General features: G+C 34.7%; 3 protein-coding genes across 3 annotated transcripts; all 3 read left to right on the forward strand.

Annotated features, from left to right (window-relative positions):
- Positions 1 to 3978: 3978 nt before the first annotated feature.
- Positions 3979 to 5238, forward strand: LOC107765376 (protein S40-5). The gene has a single exon (XM_016584013.2). It carries the CDS (start codon positions 4239 to 4241, stop codon positions 4869 to 4871), a length of 633 nt encoding a protein of 210 aa, XP_016439499.1. The 5' UTR covers positions 3979 to 4238; the 3' UTR covers positions 4872 to 5238.
- A 6538-nt stretch (positions 5239 to 11776) lies between these two features.
- On the forward strand, positions 11777 to 12364 carry LOC142172025 (uncharacterized). The gene is made up of 2 exons (XM_075235777.1): positions 11777 to 12031; positions 12194 to 12364. The coding sequence occupies exons 1-2, from the start codon at positions 11777 to 11779 to the stop codon at positions 12362 to 12364; spliced, it is 426 nt and encodes a 141-aa protein (XP_075091878.1).
- A 21-nt stretch (positions 12365 to 12385) lies between these two features.
- On the forward strand, positions 12386 to 14980 carry LOC107765379 (uncharacterized). The gene is made up of 5 exons (XM_016584016.2): positions 12386 to 12708; positions 12826 to 12982; positions 13169 to 13519; positions 13636 to 13806; positions 14120 to 14980. Exons 1-5 carry the CDS (start codon positions 12386 to 12388, stop codon positions 14978 to 14980), a joined length of 1863 nt encoding a protein of 620 aa, XP_016439502.2.
- The last annotated feature ends 8018 nt before the right edge of the window (positions 14981 to 22998 follow it).

The following is a 22998-nucleotide window of genomic DNA, read 5'->3' on the forward strand; positions in this document are numbered from 1 at the left end:
TGACTGGTGGTAGATCCATTCGCCCCATTTGGAAACGAGATACGAATTCTCTTAGCATCTCGTTATTCTTTTGTCTTACCTTGAATAGGTCCGACTTCCTAGTCTCGACCTTTATGGCCCCAGCATGTGCTTTTACGAAAGAATCAACAAGCATAGCAAAAGAATCAATAGAGTTAAATGGTAAATTATGATACCATATCATCGCTCCCTTTGACAGGGTTTCACCGAGTTTTTTCAATAATACAGATTCGATCTCATCGTCCTCTAGATCGTTCCCTTTGATGGCACATGTGTAAGAGGTGACATGTTCGTTGGGGTCGGTCATTCCATTATATTTAGGAATCTCGGGCATGCGAAACTTCTTTGTGATCGGTTTAGGAGCCGCGCTCGAGGGGAAATGAATTTTTTGGAATCTAAGCCCTTCAATATCGGTGGTGCCCCTGGGATCTCATCAACCCCGGAGTTATATGTTTCCATTTTTTTGTCGTTTTCCTCGATCCTCCTTTCTACTGACTCTATTCGTTTTGTCAATTCTTCGAGCATCATAACAATTTCGGAATTAGTCCCCAATTTTTGCTCATTTGACCTTACTATAGCTGGCCCCGTTTTGTGGGTGACTTCTTGGGGTGGATTGGGCTCGAGTCTAGTCAGTGCCTGGGTTTGGCTCTGCAACTGGGCTATTGCTACTTGTTGAGCTTGCAACATCTCGAAGATCATACGCAAACTGATTCCATTTTCCTCAAGGTTTTGGGTATTTCGAGCTGCAGACCGAGTTTCACCATGAATGCTATTTTCAGAGTCGGAACGTTGGTTCGCCTCAATGGCCGCATGTGAATTGACGTCTATTGGCTCTTCGACCCGAGCTCCAACGGGATTGACGAGTGGCCTTCCGCCCCCGAGGGTTAAGTTGTTGTTCTCATCTTGAAGGCCAGCTTCGTTGTCGATAGGTAGGGCCATTAATTGAGAATTCATCGTTTTTAGCCTGAAATTAAAGATACTTCCAAGAGCAAGTGTAAAATGATGTGTTTTGCAAAGATTCATACCAAATAACCATTGTTATCCTTAGCCCCACGGTGGGTGCCAAACTATTTACCCGAAAAACGGATAGAGTTGAATTTATACGTAGTTCTAAGGACACGTGGTATAACTTGGCACAAATCAGAAAAGTGAGTAGAAGTATATCTAATATTGACTTGTAAAGAATGAAATACCAACCAAATTGAAATAGAAAGCTCTTTTATGAACAAGCAAGATGAATCAATGTATATAGCTCACAAGAGAATAATCTCTATATAAATATCAGTATGTTTTTCTCCGTGAATATCAATAATATGAGAGTGTATCAATGCCTTGATGTCCTGCTTTACAGAAATAATAGTTATCCCTCTTATAATGGAGGGATCCTACTTTATATATAATTAAAAATACATAGTGGGGATCCCATGATAGATTAGCTTTCCCCTAATTCCTGTCGAGATTCTCTCCCTTAGTGCGGCTGTAACGGCTCTTGTCACTTGGCTCGATCTTGATCGGACTTGGTATTGGTCGATTTTCAGGTTTAGAGCTCGATATTGGCTCGAGGCCCGATATTGACTTTGGCTCGGTATTGGTCGGTCTCTGGCTCTTAAGCTCGATAACACCGCCTCACACCATAGTTCGATTTGGAATCGAGCTAAGTATTTAATTGGTCCCCGAAACTTGAGCTTGGTAACCTGGCTTCAGATCTCATTTCGATATTATGAAGATGACCTTCGGTCCATTACGTTTCAATCTTGACTAATCATTCGAAGGTCGAAAATCGATTTTGACCGTATACACAAACATTATCTAAACAGATGTCAAATAACCCAGAAATGTATTGGCTAACAGATAGTAATGCATTCATTAGTTATCCAAATCTTTCTCGTTTCCAAATATTTCATTGGAAGAATCTTAAAACAAAAGATGGGACAATCATTGTCTTTAATCTTTTCAGTATTAAGGTAAAAGATAACTTTTTCATTGATGTTTTGCAAAAAAGTTAACTTTAGTTTTATTTTTACTGCAAAAGTTGCCACTGACAATCCGAATCCAATATCTCAAATACTACTCACTAATCATTCCAATCTGACAAGACATTTTCCCTTCAAGTAATTGGCACGTATCATCCACTCTCTTTCTCATACACGTCTAATTCAATCAGCCTACAATCACCTCTACAGAATATTTTACTATAATACTTCGTTTTAATATACGGATTAGCGTACAGAATTTTGTCATTAACATTTAAATTTAATTGACTCCCCGTGCAATTTTTACTTTTTTAATACGGCAATGGGCCAAATATACCTCTACTTTCTAAAATAGTCTAAAAATAATTATCGTTATATTATTGAGTTATCTATACCCCTGTAGTTATACTTTGGGTCCATATATACCCCTCATTTAAACGGAGGGACACGTGTCATCGTCCTGTTGGTCAATTTTAAATATCTCATAATTAATTAAAAAGACTCATTACCCATACCCGAAAAATAATTTTTTAAAGTAATTTTTTTTTATAAAAACTGAAAAAAACTGAAATTATTTTTACTAAAAACTGAAAAAAAAATGAAAATATTTTTTTTCAGATTTTACAAAAAAAGCTGCTTTAGAAAAAATTAAAAAATATTTTCTAAAACAATATTTTTGTAAAACCTGAAAAAAAAGAAGCTGAAAATCAATTTTCTAAAGCAATTTTTTTTGTAAAGATTGGAAAAACTGAAATATTTTTTACTAAAAACTGAAAAAAAAACGGTAATATTTTTTTTCCTGTTTTTACAAATAAACTACTTTAAAAAAAGTTGAAAAATATTTTCTAAAATAATATTTTTGTAAAAACTGAAACAAAAACTAAAAAGCAATTTTCTAAAGCAATGTTTTTGTAAAATCTGAAAAAAATAAATATATTTTTTTTTCCAATTTTTAGTTAAAAATATTTCAGATTTTTTCTAGTTTTTAATTGCTTTAGAAAGTTTGATTTTCAGTTTTTTTTTTCCAGTTTTTACAAAAATATTATTTTACAAAATATTTTTCATTTTTTTAAAGCAATTTTTTGTAAATATTGGAAAAAAATATTTTCGTTATTTTCAGGTTTTAGTAAAAATTTTTTTTAGTATTTTCCAGTTTTTATAAAAAAAAATTATTTTTTAGGTATGGGTAATGAGTTTTTTTAATTAATTAGGAGATATTTAGAATTGACCAACAGGACGATGACACATGTCCCTCCGTTTAAATGAGGGGTATATTTGAACCCAAAGTATGACTGCAGGGGTATAGATAACTCAATAGTATAACGAGAGGTATTCTTAGACTATTTTCGAAAGTAGAGGGGTATATTTGGCCCTTTGCCGTAATTTATTTTCTTAGTTGTCGTATTAAATCTTGTTATAAAGACTTAGTACATATTATTATTAAACTTTTTATGTTCTATTTATATGATACATTATGATTGGACATTAAATTTAGAAAAGACAAAAATTAGTTTGAAAATGATGATCTAAAACAAACCATATATTTTATGTTCCTATAAATCTTTTCATTCAAATAACGTGAAAAATTTAAAGTCAAAAACATTCATTATTTTTGACACGGATTAAAAAGAAGAAGTGTATCACATAAATTGAAAAACAAAAAGAATATATCAACGCAATTTATGCGTAAAAAATCAATACACTATATAAATTATGAATTCATCCGGCCCTAGTAGTTTTGAACAGGAAGATAAAAATTCATTAAAATCTAAACTACTGTTAGATCTGAATTCGCAATAAGAAAGTAGAATTAGTTAGAGGAGTATTTTAGGAATCTTAAACGAAGTTCCACTTTTCTTTTTGATGTTTGTGATTTTATAGTTTCGTGATCATCCTCCATTCTAACCATATACTTTTTGTCGTTATTAATGCATTGATGAAATGCAAACAAAATGAACTCCACATTCACATGAAATGCAAATCGAGTTCCCTATCTCCCAATCATATCTTATATATACACTTCCTCCATTCGAAGCTGAATCTACGTTATTTATAGCTTTTTTTCCCACCATGGAGCTATAACATTAAATTACTAAATCACAGAGACAACTGTTTTTTTCTTTTCATTTTCTTAGTTGGGTCGCCGGAACATCAAGATTCCGGTAACCCTCTATAGGAAAGGAATCATTTTGTATATACATATAGAATTCTTTCCTGTCGCCGGGAAATAAACAAAGGTGATGATAAATGGCAAAGGGTCGGAAACTGACCAATAGTAGAAGCGAAATGCTATTAGGAAACTACAGCTACAGAAATGGAAGTGAAACAGTCAATGGTTCCTCAGAACTAGGAGAAGATGATGTCTGGTCAACGGTTAATGGCATGGTCAACGGGGACGATCACGTCCCCAGGAACGAGTGGAGTCCACGCGCCACCACAGATAGTAACGGCACCTTCGGTGGTTTCATGAGCCGCAAGCAGCCAGTCCCACGAGCTGACCACCACAGCCGCCGCCACCAGGTGGGGGGCTTGTCATTGGCGTTTGATGATTCAGGTAAAATGTCATCTTCTCGGATCTTGCACCAGTTTCACGGACAAGACGCGCCATCCCCACGTGCTTGCCACATGGCCACCTCGGCCCCAGTGAATGTCCCTGATTGGTCCAAGATATACCGAGTTAACTCGGTCGAGTCATTGCACGACTCGGATGATGGCGTGAATGATCACGACTCGGAGATTGTTCCCCCGCACGAATACATTGCTAGGAGCCGAAACTCGGCTTCCCACTCGGTGTTCGAAGGCGTTGGACGAACATTAAAGGGTCGAGATTTGAGCCGAGTCCGAGATGCTGTGTGGAGTCAGACCGGATTTGATGGCTGAGTTCATCAATGAATTAGCTATTGTTTTAGATAAAACAGTTCTATAAGTATTAGCTGTTGGAGAAAGAGGCAATGGATGATAATTATTTATTTGCCAGAATTTTTTTGGTCTTGGGCAATGAATCATGTTGAATGAATACAAACTCAGTGAGTCAACCAGCTGGGGTTGAGTCCAAGTTTAATCTTTTGTTTTTTCTTATTACTTTTTATTGATATATTCCCTCTATTTGATATGTACTTTTGCTATGGTGGATTTTAGCAAAATGTTATTTTGTCATTTTCAGATATCGAAAATGGTGAAAAATTTTGAGTGCAAAGGATGTAGTCCCACTGAATAGTGACTGGATAAAACTAATAAATTTAATTTCAGGTCTTCATCACCACATCTATTAGTCCCACAAAGTTGCTGCAATTGATCTATGGTTACTTTTCGAATCAGTTACTTTTCATAATTACTGTATCGTAAATTATTTTTCTTAGGTATGTAAACTAGAAAACCACAAGAAGCTTGATACGAAAAGAAAAAAATTATAAATGGTGAGGAAGGGGCGGATGCATGTTTACTATATAGACATATATGTAAAATAACAGAAATAGAATATAAAACAAAATGACCTTCTATGGGATATACTAGCCCTGTGGCGTAGTGGTCAGGCGCAACATTTTCTTACTTGATGTTAGGGATCGAACAACCTTTTAAAAAGATTATTCTATTTTTGTAATTTAAAAATTTTAGACATGCTTACTTATTATCGTCGTTCTAAACTTGTCTATCACTTTTGTTATTTGTCCCACAGTTTATTCATCTTTTTAAATATCGATACCGACTTGTCATCTCTTTTGTTATTTGTCCCACAGTTTATTTTAAATATCGATACCGTTTATTAAAAGTTCTTCGTACGCTCCCGAAAAAGAGAGACTCGATGTTTATAATATGTGTTTAATGAAATTGATAAATAAAAAAGGCTCGAGTTTGATTACAGCTTTTGACTGAAATTAATTAATCAGTTTCCATGGTCAAATGTTTTTGGTAACTCTCTATATAAAAAGGTTAATCTGCTATCTGCTTAAACAAGTGATATATAGGTAGAACGTCCTCATCATTTGGTTTAGATGTTGACGAAAGATTCCAAGTGTTTTGGAGGGAAACGCTTGGATTTTTTCTTCCTTTTATTATTGGGACCTATCTATAATACATTATAGATTTATTTGCCCTTTCTAGAGAGGTTATCACTTAATTATATTAGCATATACAATTTATCATTTATATACAAAATAATGTATTAAATTCCAATCATACTCATTTTCTCTCCCTCTTCTTCCTCCCCCAAATTCAAATAGGATAGTTATTTGCTGAAACATAAAAGTTTCACCAAACAGCTTCCAGTAAAATTCCAACATTAATCATTGCTACTTTCAGCACTAGTTTCCTCTGCATTTGTATCAGCTATGGTCTTCTTTTTGGACAATCCAAAACCTTGTGCATAATTCTCCCTTTGCATAATAAAATTAAAATTGAAACTTTATCAAATAATAACGCCTCTAAAGTAAGAAAGCGTCTTATACATGAAACTGAAAACCTTGAATACGATGAGCTACAAGTCTAATTACTAACAGATTCCTAAACTCTTAAACTATTGGTATTAGAAATTCGACTGTACATGGCAATTTGTTTGGATTTTGCAAAATTATTTTTTTGTTTGGATTGGGTATTGTTGCAAATGATTGGGAATATTCTTTGGAGTTTATATCTCAATTTTAAGAGAATTTGGTGAAGATTCGAGATGGTTTTGGTTGAAATTTCAGATTGAAACTCGAAAAAGAAGACAAAAATAAATTGTATATATTTTGTATGTCGAGCGTAGAAACGGTATACAAAATATCTACAACTTACATAATTGTATATAAGTTGTATATAAATTGTAGTTTTTGAGCGGATATTGTACAAAAAAAACTAGATAAATTATAGATTTTGACCGGATTTGTATATATTTTGTAAAAAAAACTTTAGTTACTTTCTGTAAATATGAAAACTTAAACAAAACCGGGTAAACAAGTTTAAAATTTTGTATATATACGAAAAAGTCCCTTTATTATTTGATGTCATTTTACCCATGCTAAGCTGTTTGGTTGCTACTCTTTTATTTTAATCTTATGTTTTGTTTGTTTATGTTGAAGTCCGTTACAAAATAAAATTAAGAAAGTATGTACTTAACGAAAATTAGTTAACTTTGCCTTTGAGAGTTGTGCTAGGTAAACCATCAGCATAGTTAGACAAACGTAACCATATTGAAGGCTTAAGGCAAAAATTAAGATTATATTTCCTTAGAGATATCATTAGCCATGTACAAAGAAATTTAAGTATGAAGATCACGAAAATCTCTTAGCTTTTAATTAGACAACCATATTGAAAGCTTAAGGCAATAAAAGGACAAGAATTGAAAAAGAGACCAAACAAGGAATAGTTGAAGATCCTAGAGGTATTTTTCCACAACATAGAAAGATCGGGGAAGGTTCTCGAACAAACAAAAAGAAGGAAGATTAGAGAAGAGGAAATAAGAACCGTGAGAATTGAATTCGCACATATTTTCTAAAACACTTTCAAAAGCTAGAATATCTTAAAACAAGGTATAAAAGGAAAAGGAAAAAAAGAAGTAATAGAGACAACTAATTGTGGGGGCCTAAATCCAGAGCCCAGAATTTTGGGATCCAATTACTTTTTGGAGAAGATGATAGATAGGATTCTAGCGCCACAATCAAACATAAACCATTAATAGTTTTTTATATAAAAAGAATTGTTCTAACAACAAATGCAAGAATTAAACTAGAAAAAAATACAAACATAAAAAAAGTATGAACCCGTGAAAGATTAAAAAAAAAACTCTGTGCACTTTTACATATTTTCTCGTCTGCTCCTTGATTTCCTTTTATAAATATTTAATACATGGGATGATAAAAAGATTCAAATTTGTGTTATTTTTAATAAGTATATTTTTTGAAATATTGAAATTGTATTGAGAAATACAAATGGGGAAAGAAAGGCCAAAAATAAGTGAGAAGATAACCCTTCTGCTATGCCTTTTTAAAGAAAGGGACAATGAGTCAATTCAATGGGCTCGCGATTGCTGTGAGCCAGTGGTTTTTTCTTCTTTTCTGTTCTGTCATCAACGCAAAAGAGTGATTTTTTTGGATATCAGTTGGGACCCACAGGTCAAGATAGGTGTCAAATATTTCCAATAATAATTTCAAACATAATGGGAATTATTAGTAAGAGTATAACTTGTTGCGAATTTGCAATTTTTTACCTCGTCTATGCCAGGTTCGCCTATTATTGACTCGAAGACCGCATAAATAAGGAGGATTGTGTAAATTGATGGTTAAGGTAAAGATAATCAAATTATAATGAAGTACTAACATTGAATATGTTAGAACATGCTATCACTTAAACATATGTTACATTGATACAATTAGTTTAAGATAAAGAAATAGTTGATTGATTGAGAACATAACATCAACGTAGTTAAAAACCCCTATTGGAGATGGGCTTAAACTATACTACAGTAAAACAAAGGTTGATAAATGCTAAAAAAGATCAGTAGTTTGTTATAGTTGTTTAAGTTAGAGTAACACTATACAATGTTAGTGGATGTGTAAAAACCATATATTGTACATCTATTAGTGGTTACATTTTGTGGTGGATATGCCACCAGACGGGAGGAATAGTTCATTTTGGTGAAGAACTATCAATTACTATGAATGAACCAAAAGTTTGGGATGTCCTAGACATGGTTGAAAAGCTGCAGCAGTTCCTTATTGTAAAGAGAGAAAATTAACATGCAACTGGGAAATTCTATCTTTGTTCTTTGTTCTTTTGGAGCATACAATTTCCCCCTCCGATACTATATATGCATCTGAATGAGGTATATCTAATTTTTTGGACAAAACTCATGTTGAAAATTTCTTAGTTGATCTCAAACTTGTTCTATAAATGGTGGTGAAAATGTTTTCGACCACATTTAAGGTAACCAAAAACATTTTTGGTTATACCAAAGTGGATAATTCATTATCTTGCACGTGTTCCGTAAAGAAAAAAATAAAATAACTTCTTACCCTGGTTATACCCGGGAAGAAGGATGCCGATGGTCAACATCTTGAAGCATCACCATTTTAATTAATTATGGAAAATACACAAAACCTCCATTCCATTGAAATTCTTTCATTTACTGAGCACTGTTGTATTGTCCTAAAACGAAATTAAAAGCTACTATGAGGATCATGAGAAAAGGTTTAACAAATAAATAAGACTTCAAATGCCATCTAATTATATTTATATCTACTTTAAATGAACCAATTAGTGTAGATTCACTTGAATTTGTCAGCTACGGACTAAAGAGTGATAGCTTATCTTTTATTAAGGTTGGTGTACTTTTCAGTAAGATAAATTCTTGCTAGTAACCTTTGTGCTGAGCAAATCTAATGAAATGATGATACAAGGAATGAATTTCTCTGAATATTAACAATCTCAAGATATGTATTACATTATCTGTGTAATTTAGCTTGCGCGATAAAATATCAGTTACCATTATGTTAGCTCGTTAATTAAAACTCATCATAAAATTTATAATAACATTTTAAGTGATTGATTTTATAAATACTTTTTATACCGTTAGTGCATTGGATTTCAACTGTGTTTTTTGGCAAGCAAGAAATTGGAATTTCTCTAGCATGTTAAGTTGATTATTGTGTTTGATACATGAAAATTGATTTACTTATTTTGGACGCTACGATGAGATTGCCAAAGTGGACTACTTTCGGTACTAATTAAAGACTACATTCTGGCATTCCTGAGCTTTTTATGGTTAGTCTTGTTAAGCAATTGGATATATCTTACACTTAGGGTGGTGTGTTTGGTACGAATGAAAATATTTTTCGGAAAATATTTTTCGATTTTTTTATGTTTGGTTGGCCTAAATGTTTTGGATAACATTTTTCTCATGAACTCATTTTCCTCTAAATTGGAGAAAAATATTTTCTCTATCAAGAGAAGGTAAAATATTTTCCAAAACTCCTTCTCAACCTTTCCCACCCTATTCTCCATCCCCACCAATCCCCACCACCCCACCCCACCCTAAATAAAAAAAAATATTAATAGTACGTTCTTTTCATGTTATAGATAAAAAAAAAATCATTTCAACAAATGAGTTTTTTTTTTCATGATATAAAAAAATATTTTTTTCATTTTAACAAAAAAATACTTTCTTTTTATGTAGAAAAAGTATTTTTTTTTCATTTTAATAAAAAGGTATTTTCTTTTCATGATGTAAAAAAAGTATTTTTTATGTAGAAAAAGTATTTTCTTTTATTTCAATAAAATGAGTATTTTATTTTCATGTTGTAGAAAGAGTATTTTCTTTTTCAACCAAAAAAGAGTATTTCTTTTTAGTTATGGAGCACAAATTTCAATGTTATTTTTGCGTAAAAAGTAAACCAACACATTAGTTTCTTTGGGTTTGTGTGAATTTTTAGAGACTTGGGGGAGGGGAGAGGGTGAGGAGAGTAGCATAAAACAATATTTTCCAAAAAAAATATTTTCTACTCTCTAACCAAACACTAGAAAATATTTTTCGAAAAATGTTTTCGACTTACCAACCAAGCAAGGGAAAATAAGTGATAAAACTACTCATTTTCCATAAAATCCATGGAAAACATTTTCCTTCGTACCAAACACACCATTAAATAGTATAAGTTATATTGATTTATCACGGGCAATTTGTTACTTTATTTTTAATCTGGAAAGTAAGCATTAGTTATTGAAAAAGAATCTGTGCTACCATGTTTTTAATTAATCATGCTAAATGAGAGTACATTGTAATGCGACATGTATGTGTCTCACTGTTTGGATAAGCTAAGTAGAAGACCAGTTGATTAAGACAAAACTCAAAAGCCTAAGTTCATAGGGAACTGACCATGATAATGTTATTTTACAGCACTGCACATTTACAGAAACCGAATTCCATGTCTCATGTTGTTGTCTTCTAAGCTGGGATCCTTTGGGCAGAAGGATTTCCTGATCTTAACAATTTGTTTTGCATAAATTATCACAAATCATATGGATATGAAAAAAATCCTTAAATAACAATTCAAGCAACAAGGAAAATATCAATTTAAATTGAAATTTCAAGCAACGTATATTAACACTCGTTAAATAATAGGAGTAATAAAGATGCTACCCTCTATCATTCTATATGACCACTATTTATGGTGTAAAATAATTTTTTTCTTGAGTACAATTGTTTAAAACATTAATAAAACCGTGATTCTATCCTAAATTGTCATTATTTGGAAGTACAAATGATTTATAAATGATTACATTCACTATCGCTGCGTCAGAAGTACAAAAGATTTATAAATGATAACAAAATTCTTACCATCACTTTTTTACAAGGAAAAGAAGAATATCGAGGTGCAAAGCAGTTTTAAAGAGCAAATGACTGCAGCATATTTGGCTAATATTAGCTAGGTTTTTATTGAGAGCGGGATTGGTTAATTGACTAAAGTGTTGTAAACATAGTTAGAAGTAGTAGTATAGCTAGCTAGTTAGTTATAACCACAATTAGAAAGTAGTTAAGAAGGTCGGTTGGTTATTTAATAGTGGCACGTGTATAAATGATGATGTATAGTATCTGAGATAATTAGATGCTCATTTTCTAAATTAGAGTACAGAGCTCTTAGCTTCCTTTTCTTTCTAAGTTCGTCTCCTTTCATTGTGCATGTGTTAGGGCTCACAGAGATTGTGAGTCACGAGCTAGAATTGCTTCGTTTCACATGGTATTAGAGCTCTAGCGGCCATTAATGTGGGTGAAACCTTCAATCGAAGCTTGATTACAGTCGAAATCTGTAAGAAACATGGCGATAGAAGTAGACAATGAAGTACCAGAGAAATTGAACCACAATCATCCTTCATTCCTAAATTCTACAGATAATTCAGGAACCGTGTTGATCTCTCTGCAATTGACAGGATCGGAGAACTACTCGGTGTGGAGACGTGCGATGAGAATTGCAATCCTAGGTCGCAATATGCTAGGATTCATCGACGGAACATGTAAAAAGGAGAAGTTTGATCCGAATTTGACTGATCTTTGGGAGAGGTATAATGCGATTGTATTATCGTGAATAATGAATTGTGTATCAAGTCAATTACTCAGCGGAATAGTGTATTCATCGAGTGTCAGTGCAATTTGGAGTGATTTGAAGGAGAGATTTGATAAAATTGACGGATCTCGCATTTTTCAACTTCATAAACAAATTGCTATTGTGACTCAGGGAACAAATAGTATTGCTGCTTATTTTTCAAAGTTGTGTTTGCTATGGGATGAGTTTGATGCCCTAGCTCCATCTCCGTGTGATTGTCCTAGATCTCGTGATTATGTGGAATTCATGAAAAGGCAAAAGTTGTTGCAGCTTTTTATGGGATTAAATGAATCGTATGAGTAAGCTCGTAGTCAAATCTTAATGATGATTCCTATACCAACAGTGAATAAAGCTTACTCAATGTTGATAGAAAGAGAAAGCCAGAGAAGCATGACAAACACCTTGGGAACAATGGATAATGTTGAGATGAATGCCTTAATGACAATTAAGGGAAGGAATATACAGCAAACTAAAAGGAGCTTTAATGTTCAATGTGACTTTTTCCACATGAAGGGACACACTCGTGCAGAATGCTACAAAATAATTGGATATCCTACTAATTTTAAACCTAAGAAGAAATATGGAGGAAATGCAGCTAACAATGTTATTGTGAATGATAACAGGAAACATGATACACATGGTAGCAGGTACGCCAATACAGCTGAGGGAGTGATGAACTCTGAAGGGACCAGAAGACCCTACTTCACACCAGAATAATATGAGCAGATTTTGAAGGTGCTTGGCAAGGAAAATGTAACTGACAGTTCAGTTAATATGGCAGGTAATGATGATATCACTGTTTTTTTGGTAGAATCTAGCAACAAGGAATGGATCATAGATATGGGAGCAACAGATCACATGAATTCTGATATGAACTTATTGGATAACACAGTTAAAATAAGTGATCCAAAAGAAAAAAAGGTCAGTCTGCCTAATGGATCATTCACATATGTAACTCACAAAGGATCTTGTAATTTGAATGATAAGAAAATAGTGAGCAATGTGTTATATATCCCAGATTTTAAATATAATCTGCTATCAGTATCAAAACTCACAAAGGAACTGATATGCTCAGCTTTATTCTTTTCTGAATTTTATGTGTTCTAGGAACTTTACAGTGGGAAGGTGAGGAGGATTGGTAAAGAGATAGGAGGACTCTATCTGCTTACTCAAGCCTATGCTAAAGGTAGTACTGCTGAAATAACTAGCTTGATTGCAAGCAAGGAGAAACAAGATATTAAACTTTGGCATACTAGGCTGGGTCATGCTTCAATAAAGACATTAAGTCAACTTTTTCATTTTTCTCAGAGTAGTTGTAAGAGTCAGCTGGAACAATGTATTGTATATCCTTTAGACACATCAGGCTGCTCTTCCCACACAGTACTAGCAGAACTGATGAAGTCTTCAGCTTACTACATATTGATGTATGGGGGCCATATAATGTATAAACCTTTGATGGCAATAAACTTTTTCTTACTATAATGGATGACCATTCTAGATTGACTTGGTAATACTTGTTGAAACTAAAGAGTGATGTAATAGTTGTGCTGAAAAACTTCATCAAATTGGTACAGAACCAGTTTAATAGAATAATCAAAGCATTCAGATCTGACAATGAAGGAGAATTTTTACACAGTGAGTGTAGTGCTTTTTTCCAGAATCATGGGATTAAGCATCAGAGAACTTGTGTCTATACTCCTCAACAGAATGGAATAGCTGAGGGGAAGAATAGACACATATTGGAGGTAACAAGAGCCTTGAGATTTCAAGGGGAAAATCCTTTGAGGTATTGGGGCCAATATTTCCTGACTGCAGTCTATATCATCAACAATTGCCATCAGCAGTTCTGAATGGTAAAAGTCCCTATGAAGTATTTCATTAACATAAGGCTAACTTACAACATTTGAGGGAATTTGGGTGCCTTTGTTATGCAAAAAGGATGAACATTCATGACAAGTTTGATACAAGGGAAATATCAGTTATTCTGATGGGTTATTCAGTAGTAACAAAAGTCTATGTGTTGTTTGATCTAACTAATCATACATTTTTTGTAAATAGGGATGTTGTTTTAGGGAGAAGATATTTCCTTTTAAAAATAGGAAGCAATCTCAGTACCACCTATTCCTGGAACTAGAAAATCCTGGTGACATGCTTTATGATGTAGAAGTTCCTATTGAAGAGGTAGCAGATGCATCTTCTCCACTTTCTGAAGCTATGCCAACTGCTGATCAACCATCACCAGCAGCTGAACTAGATGTGCAAGAGGCTATGCCAACACAGGATAACGAGTCACATATATCCCAAGAGGCTACCTTACCTTCTGCACCACCACCTTCTATTCCACCTATGGAGCCTTTAAGAAGATCAGAGAGAGACAAGAAAAATCCTGTATGGATGAGTGATTATATCACAGTAACAACAACAGTTACCATGCAGAACTACCTCACCTATGCCAGACTGAAGCCCCATTATCAGCTTTATTTAGCAGCCCTCACTTCAATCTCAGAGCAAACAATCTTCTCTGAGGCTTCACAAGACCCACGCTGGGTAGAAGAAATGAGAGCAGAGATTCAGGCACTTGAAGAAAATAAGACGTGGGAAGTTGTTCAACTGCCACCAGAGAAATCTCCTATAGGGCTCAAGTGGGTCTTCAAAGTCAAATACAAGGCCAATGGTGATGTGGAGAGGTTCAAGGCCAGACTAGTGTCCAAAGGATACAATCATCATGAGGGGATCGATTATCAGGAAACCTTTTCACATGTGGTGAAAATAGTGACTGTAAGGACAGTCATTTCAATAGCAACTGCTGAAGGATGGCTTCTTCACCAAATGGATATTTACAATGCATTCTTGCAGTGTGATCTTTATGAGGAAGTATATATGAAACTTCCAGAAGGTTTTGCAAGCCAGGGAGAATAAAGGAGCAGTGTATAGACTTGTCAAATCCTTATATGGTCTCAAGTAAGCTATCAGATAATAGAATGTGAAGCTCACAGAAGCATTGGTAAAGCAGGGCTTTGTGGAGAGTACTCTGGACTATTCTCTATTTACTAAAAAAATAAGAAAGCAACATAGTGATCATTCTAGTCTACGTGGATGACATGTTGTTGACAGGAAATAACCTAGAGCTAATTCAGGGCACAAAAGTGAACTTACAAGAAGCCTTCAAAATAAAGGACCTTGGTGAGTTAAAATACTTTTTGGGGATTGAATTTTGCAGATCACTAGAAGGTATTTTGATGAACCAAAGAAAGTATTCTTTGGAACTTATCTCAGATGTGGTATTGAGTGCATCTAAAATAGTCAACACACCTCTTGATAGCAGCCAGAAGTTCACCAGTAAGGAATCAGATGACATAGCAGGAGAGAACACTGATGAGCCATTTGAAGATAAAGAGCAATACAAAAAATTAATTAGCAAACTGTTGTATCTAACACTTACTAGACTTGACATAGCCTTTTTTGTGCAGACACTCAACCAATTCATGTAATAACCAAAAAAATCTCATTGGGAAGCAGCACTGAGAATTGTAAAGTACATTAAGAAGGAGCCAGGATTAGGCATTTTGATGAGCAGTAGAAGATTCACTAAGGTGACTGCATATTGTAATGCAGACTGGGCATCATGTCCAAATACCAGAAGATCTGTAACAGGGTTCATAATAAAGCATGGTGATTCACTAGTCTCTTGGAAATCAAAAAAATAGAACACGGTGTCAAGAAGCGAAGCTCAGCAGAGTCTGAATATAGAAGCATGGCCACTACTGTATCAGAATCAGTTTGGGTAATTGGGTTATTCAAAGAACTTGGAGCTCAGATTGAAGTACCAGTCGAGTTGCATTGTGACAACAAGGCAGCTCTACAAATAACAGCAAATCCAGTATACCATAAAAGGACAAAACATATCGAGATAGATTGCCATTTCATTAGAGAAAAAATCCAACAAGGGATGGTGAAGACAGTTCATGTTAACACAAAGAACCAGATAGCACATATTTTTACAAAAGCTCTAGGGAGACCACAACATGAATATTTGATGTCCAAGCTGGGAGTGCTCAATGTGTTTGCACCCTCCAGCTTGAGGGGAAATATTGAGAGTCAGATTGGTTAGTTGACTAGAGTGTTGTAACCATAGTTAGAAGAAGTAGTATAGCTAGCTAGCTAGTTATAACCACAATTAGGAAGTGGTTAAGAAGGTCGGTTGGTTATTTAATAGTGGCGCGTATATAAATGATGATGTACAGTATCTGAGATAATCAATTGCTCATTTTCTAAATCAGAGTATAGAGCTCTTAGCTTCCTTTTCTTTCTAAGTTCGTCTCCTCTCATTCTACATGTGTTAGGGCTCACAGAGATTGTGAGCCACGAGCTAGAATTGCTTCGTTTCACAGTTTCCTCCGCGTCTTCTTCTTTTCGAATAGGAAAAATGCCATTTCTCAACTCGATCGATACTGTTGCAAGTTGAACTGCAGAAACCAATAAGCGGTACTGATCTTCTATTCATATCTTGTTTTTTCTACGAACGATTTATATAGTCGATTTCAACTAAACTATGATTAAAAATAATGTTTTTCTTTCTTCCTTTGCATTCATCTCCTTCTCGACTTTGCTACTATATAATTTTTTTCTCATTGGAACAATGAGCTTGACAATTTTTTGCATAATCCTTTTAATTTTCTTTTCCTTGTATGTTTTCAATAATTACATGTTTTAAACAGCACCAATGGGAGAGAAATATTATGCAAAAAAATGCAAAGTGTACTTACCCACACAGAGGCTGATCCAAGATTTTAGGTTTATGGGTTCCTACAAAAATCTCGAGTTAATATACAATACTAACTGGATGAATGGACTGGATTCCAAGCTAAATATTCTTATACATTTAATGAATTTTTCAATACAAATACAGGCTCTAGACAAAAGCTACTGAGTTGACGGGAATCCGTAGCTATTGAGCTGAATCTGCCCCTGTACCCACATAAGCCACATTGTAGAGATGGCTTTCTCTAACCCCTTTCCACCCCCCCCCCCCCCCTCTCTCTCTCTCTCTCTCTCTCTCTCGTACGCTTTTTCTCTACTCTTTTTCCAACTTAGCGTTTTAGAATTTGAGATTGTTCGAAAATTTGGGAGAGCAAGACAACACAAAAGAACACTCAAAACTTACAAAGAAGAAAGTGGAAAAAATGATGATTTCTATTCAACTTGACTTGCAATGGCTAGGAATAAATGGCAATTTATAGGAGAAATCTTTCATGTAACTAACCTATACTACGTGTAAATATAATAACTAAGTCCACACCTCACATCTTTCAAGGTACTTGGATGACACTACTAGACAGTGTATCTTCCAAAGTACATCAATGTGTTCATACTCTAACATATGTACTAAATTAATATTCTAGTTCATGAACTAACGTAAACAAATATAAACAAATGTAAACAAATGGAAACAAGTTTATTATTTTCACATTTCAACATCCCCCCTTAAACTTGTTTCATCACTCCAAGAGCCTTCCTTAGCTTTTGAAAAAGATTCGCAATTTGGTCTTATGACTTCACGTGCTCAAGCTCCATAACTTTATTTTCATGTCCTTCAACCTTGTAGCCCAAGGTTGATCAATGTAAACCTCTTCCTCCAAAATACCATTAAAGAAAGCCAGCTTCACATCCATTTGATGAATTTTTCATTGATTTTGAGCTGCCAAAGAAATAATAAAACAAATTGTTTCCAAACGACTAACCGGTGCTAATACCTCATCAAAGTCGATACCGATCTTTTGCTTGTATCCCTTGGCAACCAATCTTGCTTTGCACCTTTCCACCTCACCCTTCGAATTTTTCTTCAACTTGTACACCATTTGACACCGATGGTGTTTTTGTCTTTTGGAATGGCTAATTCCCAAGTATCATTCTTCTTGAATTTCTTGATTTATTCATCCATGGCATCTCTCCATTTGGCATTTTGGGCGACATCTTCATAAGTTAAAGACTCTCTATCTACCAACAAACAAAAGTGAGTCAAATCATATAATTTTTTTCTTACCACTTCCGCATTTTCATACAACTCAAGAAGACTTTTAGTTTTCTGAGCACTTCACTTGAAGAACTTGAATTTTGACTCATCTTCTTCTTGAACTTGTGCTTGTACTAGAGGTTGTTAAGGTGGTGTGATAGGCTGCTCCACAACTTCTTCGTTATCATCTTCATCAAAGAAAGGACTAAAAGAGTAATCTTGCTCTTTAGTTTTCCATTCCAAAGCATTATCTTCATCAAACTCAACATCTCTGCTTGTGGTGACCTTGCCATTCTTTGGGTTATATAATTTATAACCTTTAGAACTTTGATCATAGCTAATGAAAACATACCTCTCACTTTTATCATCAAGCTTAGACCTCTTCTCATCCGGCACATATGCATAGGAAATTCTCCCAAAAACTCACAAATGAGCAACTTTTGGCTTGAAACCACTCCAAGCCTCTTGAGGTATTTTGTCACGGATACTCTTGGTGTGACACCGATTTGATAAATAGACTGTACAAATAGTAGTTTCAGCCCAAAACTCCTTTGGCATATTTTTGCTCTTCAACATACTCTGTTCCATATTGAGAGTAGTATGGTTCTTTTTTTCCACAATGCCATTTTGTTGTGGTGATCTTGGAACAGTCAAAAAGTGACTAATTCTATTATTTTCACAAAAAATCTTGAATTCATTTTAAGTGAATTCTCCACCATTATCGGACGCAATGACTTAACTTGATAGTTGCTTTGTTTCTCCATCATGCTCTTGAATTTTTTAAAAGTATCAAACACCTCCGATTTCACTTTCAAAAAATACACCCAAGTTTTCTAGAAAAATCATCAATGACAAGTAAAAAATAATTACTTTTACCAAGTGAAGATGGCTTGATTGGTCCGCACACATCTATGTGAATCAACTCCAATGGGCATCGAGCTCTAATCAAAGACTCTTTAGGAAAGCTTTTGCTTGCTTGCTTTCTAAAGAGACATCCTTTGCAAAGTTGACTCGGATGATCAATAGTTGGCAATCCATTCACCATACTTTCTTTCTTCATCAACCTTAGACTATCAAAATTCACATGACCAAATGTCACATGCCAAAGCCTAGATGAATCTTTGGCACATGAATGCAAACACCTTGGAACATCACTTTGAAGGTTTAAAACAAATAAATTATTATTATTATTCATAGGAACTTTGGCTAACAATCTCCCATATTCATCTCTCACGGACAACTTTTATCTTTCAAATGAATATCATAATCTTTCTCCAAAAGTTGTCCCAAACTTAAAATATTACTTTTCATCTCCGGTACATACAAATATTAGAAATTTAAATTAAAATCGTACTTTTCTCTTTAATTTTAACCCGCGAAGAGTCTCCAAAAGTGATATTTTCACCATTCAATTCTTCAAGCTCCACAAATAAATTCTTCTTTCCACAAATATGGTTACTTGCACCAGAGTCAAGGTATCATTGACTTTTCTCTATACTTTCTTCTTCTTTGCAAGAGAGAAGTAAAGTGTCATCTCCATCTTCATTTTTCTCTCCACAAAATTATTTTTTTCTTCCACATTATTTTTATATTCCCAGAAAAAATGACCAAATTTATGACAAGTACAACATTCAATAATAGACTTATCATATCTTCCATAACCTTTTCCTTGATTAGAGTCTTGGCTCCTATTTTCTTTATTTGGTGGTTGGCTACCACCTCTTTCTTTTCCGCCACGATTTTTACCATGACCTTGTCCACGTCCACAACCTCTTTGTTGCGAGCCACGCCTTTCATCTTTCTCTTTGAAAGAAAGTTTTCCTTGCAACGCTCGTTCAACCGATTCTTCTTTCGGTTTCTTCAACTTTCTTCATGTGCTTGCAAAGAACCCGTGAGTTCTTCAATGGTCATGGTATCCAAATCTTTGGACTCTTCAATAGCCACAATAATATAATTAAATTTTAAATCAAGGGATCGTAGTATTATTGCAACGTCCCTATCATCACTCAAATCTTCAGCATATCTCTTCATTTGATTGACAATAGCCGAAACTCTTAAAATATAATCCGAAACGGATTCAGATTCCCTCATATGCAATGATTCAAACTCTCCTCTTAAGGTTTGGAGACGAACTCTTCACTTTATTCAAAACTTTAAAGAATCTCCCATGCTTGCTTTGAGGTGGTTGCATTTGCAACCTTCTCAAACATCTTGTCATTCAAACTTTGATGGATGAGAGTGAGCGTCTTTTGATCTTTATTTTTAAAGGAATCATCATCTTCCACTCCATCACCTCCGACTTTCACCGATTCCCAAACATCATAGGTACCAAGCAAGACTTTCATCCGGATACACCAATTTCCATAGTTCTCTTTTGTGAGCATATGAATTTGAAATGGAGTTCCATTACTATTTGTCATTTTCTCTCCAAGTTTGGATGCCCCTCAAAGACACTGGCTCTGATACCACAATGTTAGAATATTTGGGAGAGCAAGACAACACAAAAAAATACTTAAAACTCACAAAGAAGAAAGTACACGAAAGGATAATTTCTATTCAACTTGACTTGCACCATATGGCTAGGAATACGTGACTATTTATAGGAGAAATCTTTCATGTATCTATCCTACACTATACGTAAATATAGTAACTAAGTCCACATCTTACATCTTTCAAGGTACATAGATGGTACTATTAGACATTGTATCTTTCAAAGTACATCAATGTGTCCATACTCTAATAGGTAATTAGATTTTTTTTTATAAACTTTCCCAGCTGTCTGGGGAGTTGTATTAATTGGAAGAAGTGTACAAGAGGGGGACTAGACCTTACCTCCAAAAATACAACAATAGGATAAAAACTTTATCCTACAAAAATTGGGGTAGTGGTGGACAAGAAGTAACTATACCCTGCGAATCGGTAATGCGATTTAGCTAACAAAAAGGTTGGCCTTGTCGAACCTTGATCTTAAGCTTAGCATCTACCATTTATCCAATTAGTAAGATCCTATGGCTCCTCTCGGAAGTTGCATAGCAGAGAGATATAGAGAAGCTTCATCACCATTACTTGCATGCTTTGCTAAGTAATCCGCCACATAATTGGCCTTCCTAAAGCAGTGGGTGAACTTGACATTAGTATGTTTCAACTTCTGTGAAGTTACATCAACTATCCTCTTCATTTTGTAGTTGTTGGTAGTCTCCTTTTTGAGCATATTAATAACAATTAGAGAGTCCATCTCCAAAGCAAAGTTCATGTATCCATTATGCAGTCACCAATTGACACCAAACTCGGCAGCTAAAGCTTCAGCGACATTGTTACTGCTACAGGTGATTGGACAACAGAAGGCCATGATACACACCTCACTTTCATCTCTTAAAATACCACCTATTCCAGCCTTGCCAGTTTGAATGATATAGCTGCCATTAGTATTCAATTTGAGAGTACATGTTTCAGGTTTTAGCCACCAAAAAACAATACACTTTGGGATAGGTTGCATTCTCATCATTTTATCACACAGGTTGATACATGGTAATGCAGGTTGCAATTAGGGAATTCCTTATTGATAGCTAGTTGTAGAGTCCAACTAATTTGTTGTTCCATTATGAAAAGCTTAAACCGTTTTTGATCACCATACTTGCAAGCACAAATTTCCTTCCGAATCTCCCAGCAAATTATAATTGGAAGTGCCTGCAAAATAAATTTATGAATTGTATTAGTAGCTTTACATTGCCACGATGAGTTTAGAAGATACCTGATAGGCCAGTTGTGATACTTGATACCCAGTGGTTGATACAACAATTACATCTAGAAACTGTGTTTCTCTCAAATCTATTCATGGTTTCATCAAAAGGAAGTTTCTTGTTCCACAGTCTCCATGAAAGAAAGGAAATTTTAAAAGGGATACTAGTATGCCACGCATTGTTAAGTAGGTGATCCTTTGGTCTTCTGATCTTATTCATATGCCAAGCTGAGGAGTTAGAATGTCTTCCATGTTCAGTCAAATTCCAAATAATATGATCCTTCTCATCTGGATTTCCTATGATAATGCTTTTAACATGGTGGATGTCACTAGGGGAAGTAACTTCACTGAGCTTTTGGATATTCCAATTCCCATTGGTGATAAAGTGGCTACCATAATTTTAGTACTTTTTCTCACTTCTGAATTGATTGGCTGAATCATTCCTTTTTCTGTCCAATTATCAAACCAGAAACTACTGTTTCCTGAATTAATCTACTAGACCATATTGGTTTCTGCCTTCTTTCTTGACTGCAGTAATCTTTTCCATTAATAATAATCCTTAGAGGTCCACACTTTGGTGCTAGGATGAGCCCTGATACAGTATTTATATCTAATAAAGTCTGCCCATAAATATGGAGTGGCTCTGAATCTCTACCATCTCTTGGTGGCCAGTGTATCACTGATTTCTTTCATGCTTCTAATCTCAATTCCTCCTTCTTCCTTAGGGAAACATATTTTCTTGAATGCAATCCAATGATACTTATTGTGCTCACCACTAAACCCTAGAAGAAGTTAGCAAAATACCTCTCTAGTTATTTCAAACTGCCCTTAAGGGGACACATAGCAGAGAGATTATAGGTAGGAAGGGACTGAAGCTTATGTTTGATAAGAATAATTTTACCTCCATGCGATAACATTTTACCATGCCATCCATTGAGTCTCTGAACCACATTATTGACCATACTATCAAAATATTGAATTTTCTTTCTTCCCACATATAAAGGGCATCCAAGATAAGTGAAGGGAAACTGTTTATCCAATATGCCGGTGCAGACTCTGATTCTGTTAATTCTGGTGGCAGTGGTTTTAGGAGAAGTCAGGAAAAAGCTTTTGTTCTTGTTGACTTTTTGCCCAGAGTTAAGCTCATAATTCCTGATTGACTTCATGATGAGATTGATTGAACTA

This window comes from Nicotiana tabacum, chromosome 17, assembly GCF_000715075.1.
Source record: "Nicotiana tabacum cultivar K326 chromosome 17, ASM71507v2, whole genome shotgun sequence".
In the NCBI taxonomy this organism is placed as follows: domain Eukaryota; kingdom Viridiplantae; phylum Streptophyta; class Magnoliopsida; order Solanales; family Solanaceae; genus Nicotiana; species Nicotiana tabacum.

What these genes read in the sequence shown, in the direction of transcription:
- LOC107765379 (XM_016584016.2), top strand. Translation starts at nt 12,386, where the DNA reads ATGATTCCTATACCAACAGTGAATAAAGCTTACTCAATGTTGATAGAA. An exon ending in CATGATACACATGGTAGCAG is followed by an intron (nt 12,709 to 12,825) that starts GTACGCCAATAC and finishes TGTAACTGACAG; the next exon opens with TTCAGTTAATATGGCAGGTA. An exon ending in TAATGTATAAACCTTTGATG is followed by an intron (nt 13,520 to 13,635) that starts GCAATAAACTTT and finishes AAATTGGTACAG; the next exon opens with AACCAGTTTAATAGAATAAT.
- LOC142172025 (XM_075235777.1), top strand. Translation starts at nt 11,777, where the DNA reads ATGGCGATAGAAGTAGACAATGAAGTACCAGAGAAATTGAACCACAAT. An exon ending in GGGAGAGGTATAATGCGATT is followed by an intron (nt 12,032 to 12,193) that starts GTATTATCGTGA and finishes ATTGTGACTCAG; the next exon opens with GGAACAAATAGTATTGCTGC.
- LOC107765376 (XM_016584013.2), top strand. Translation starts at nt 4,239, where the DNA reads ATGGCAAAGGGTCGGAAACTGACCAATAGTAGAAGCGAAATGCTATTA.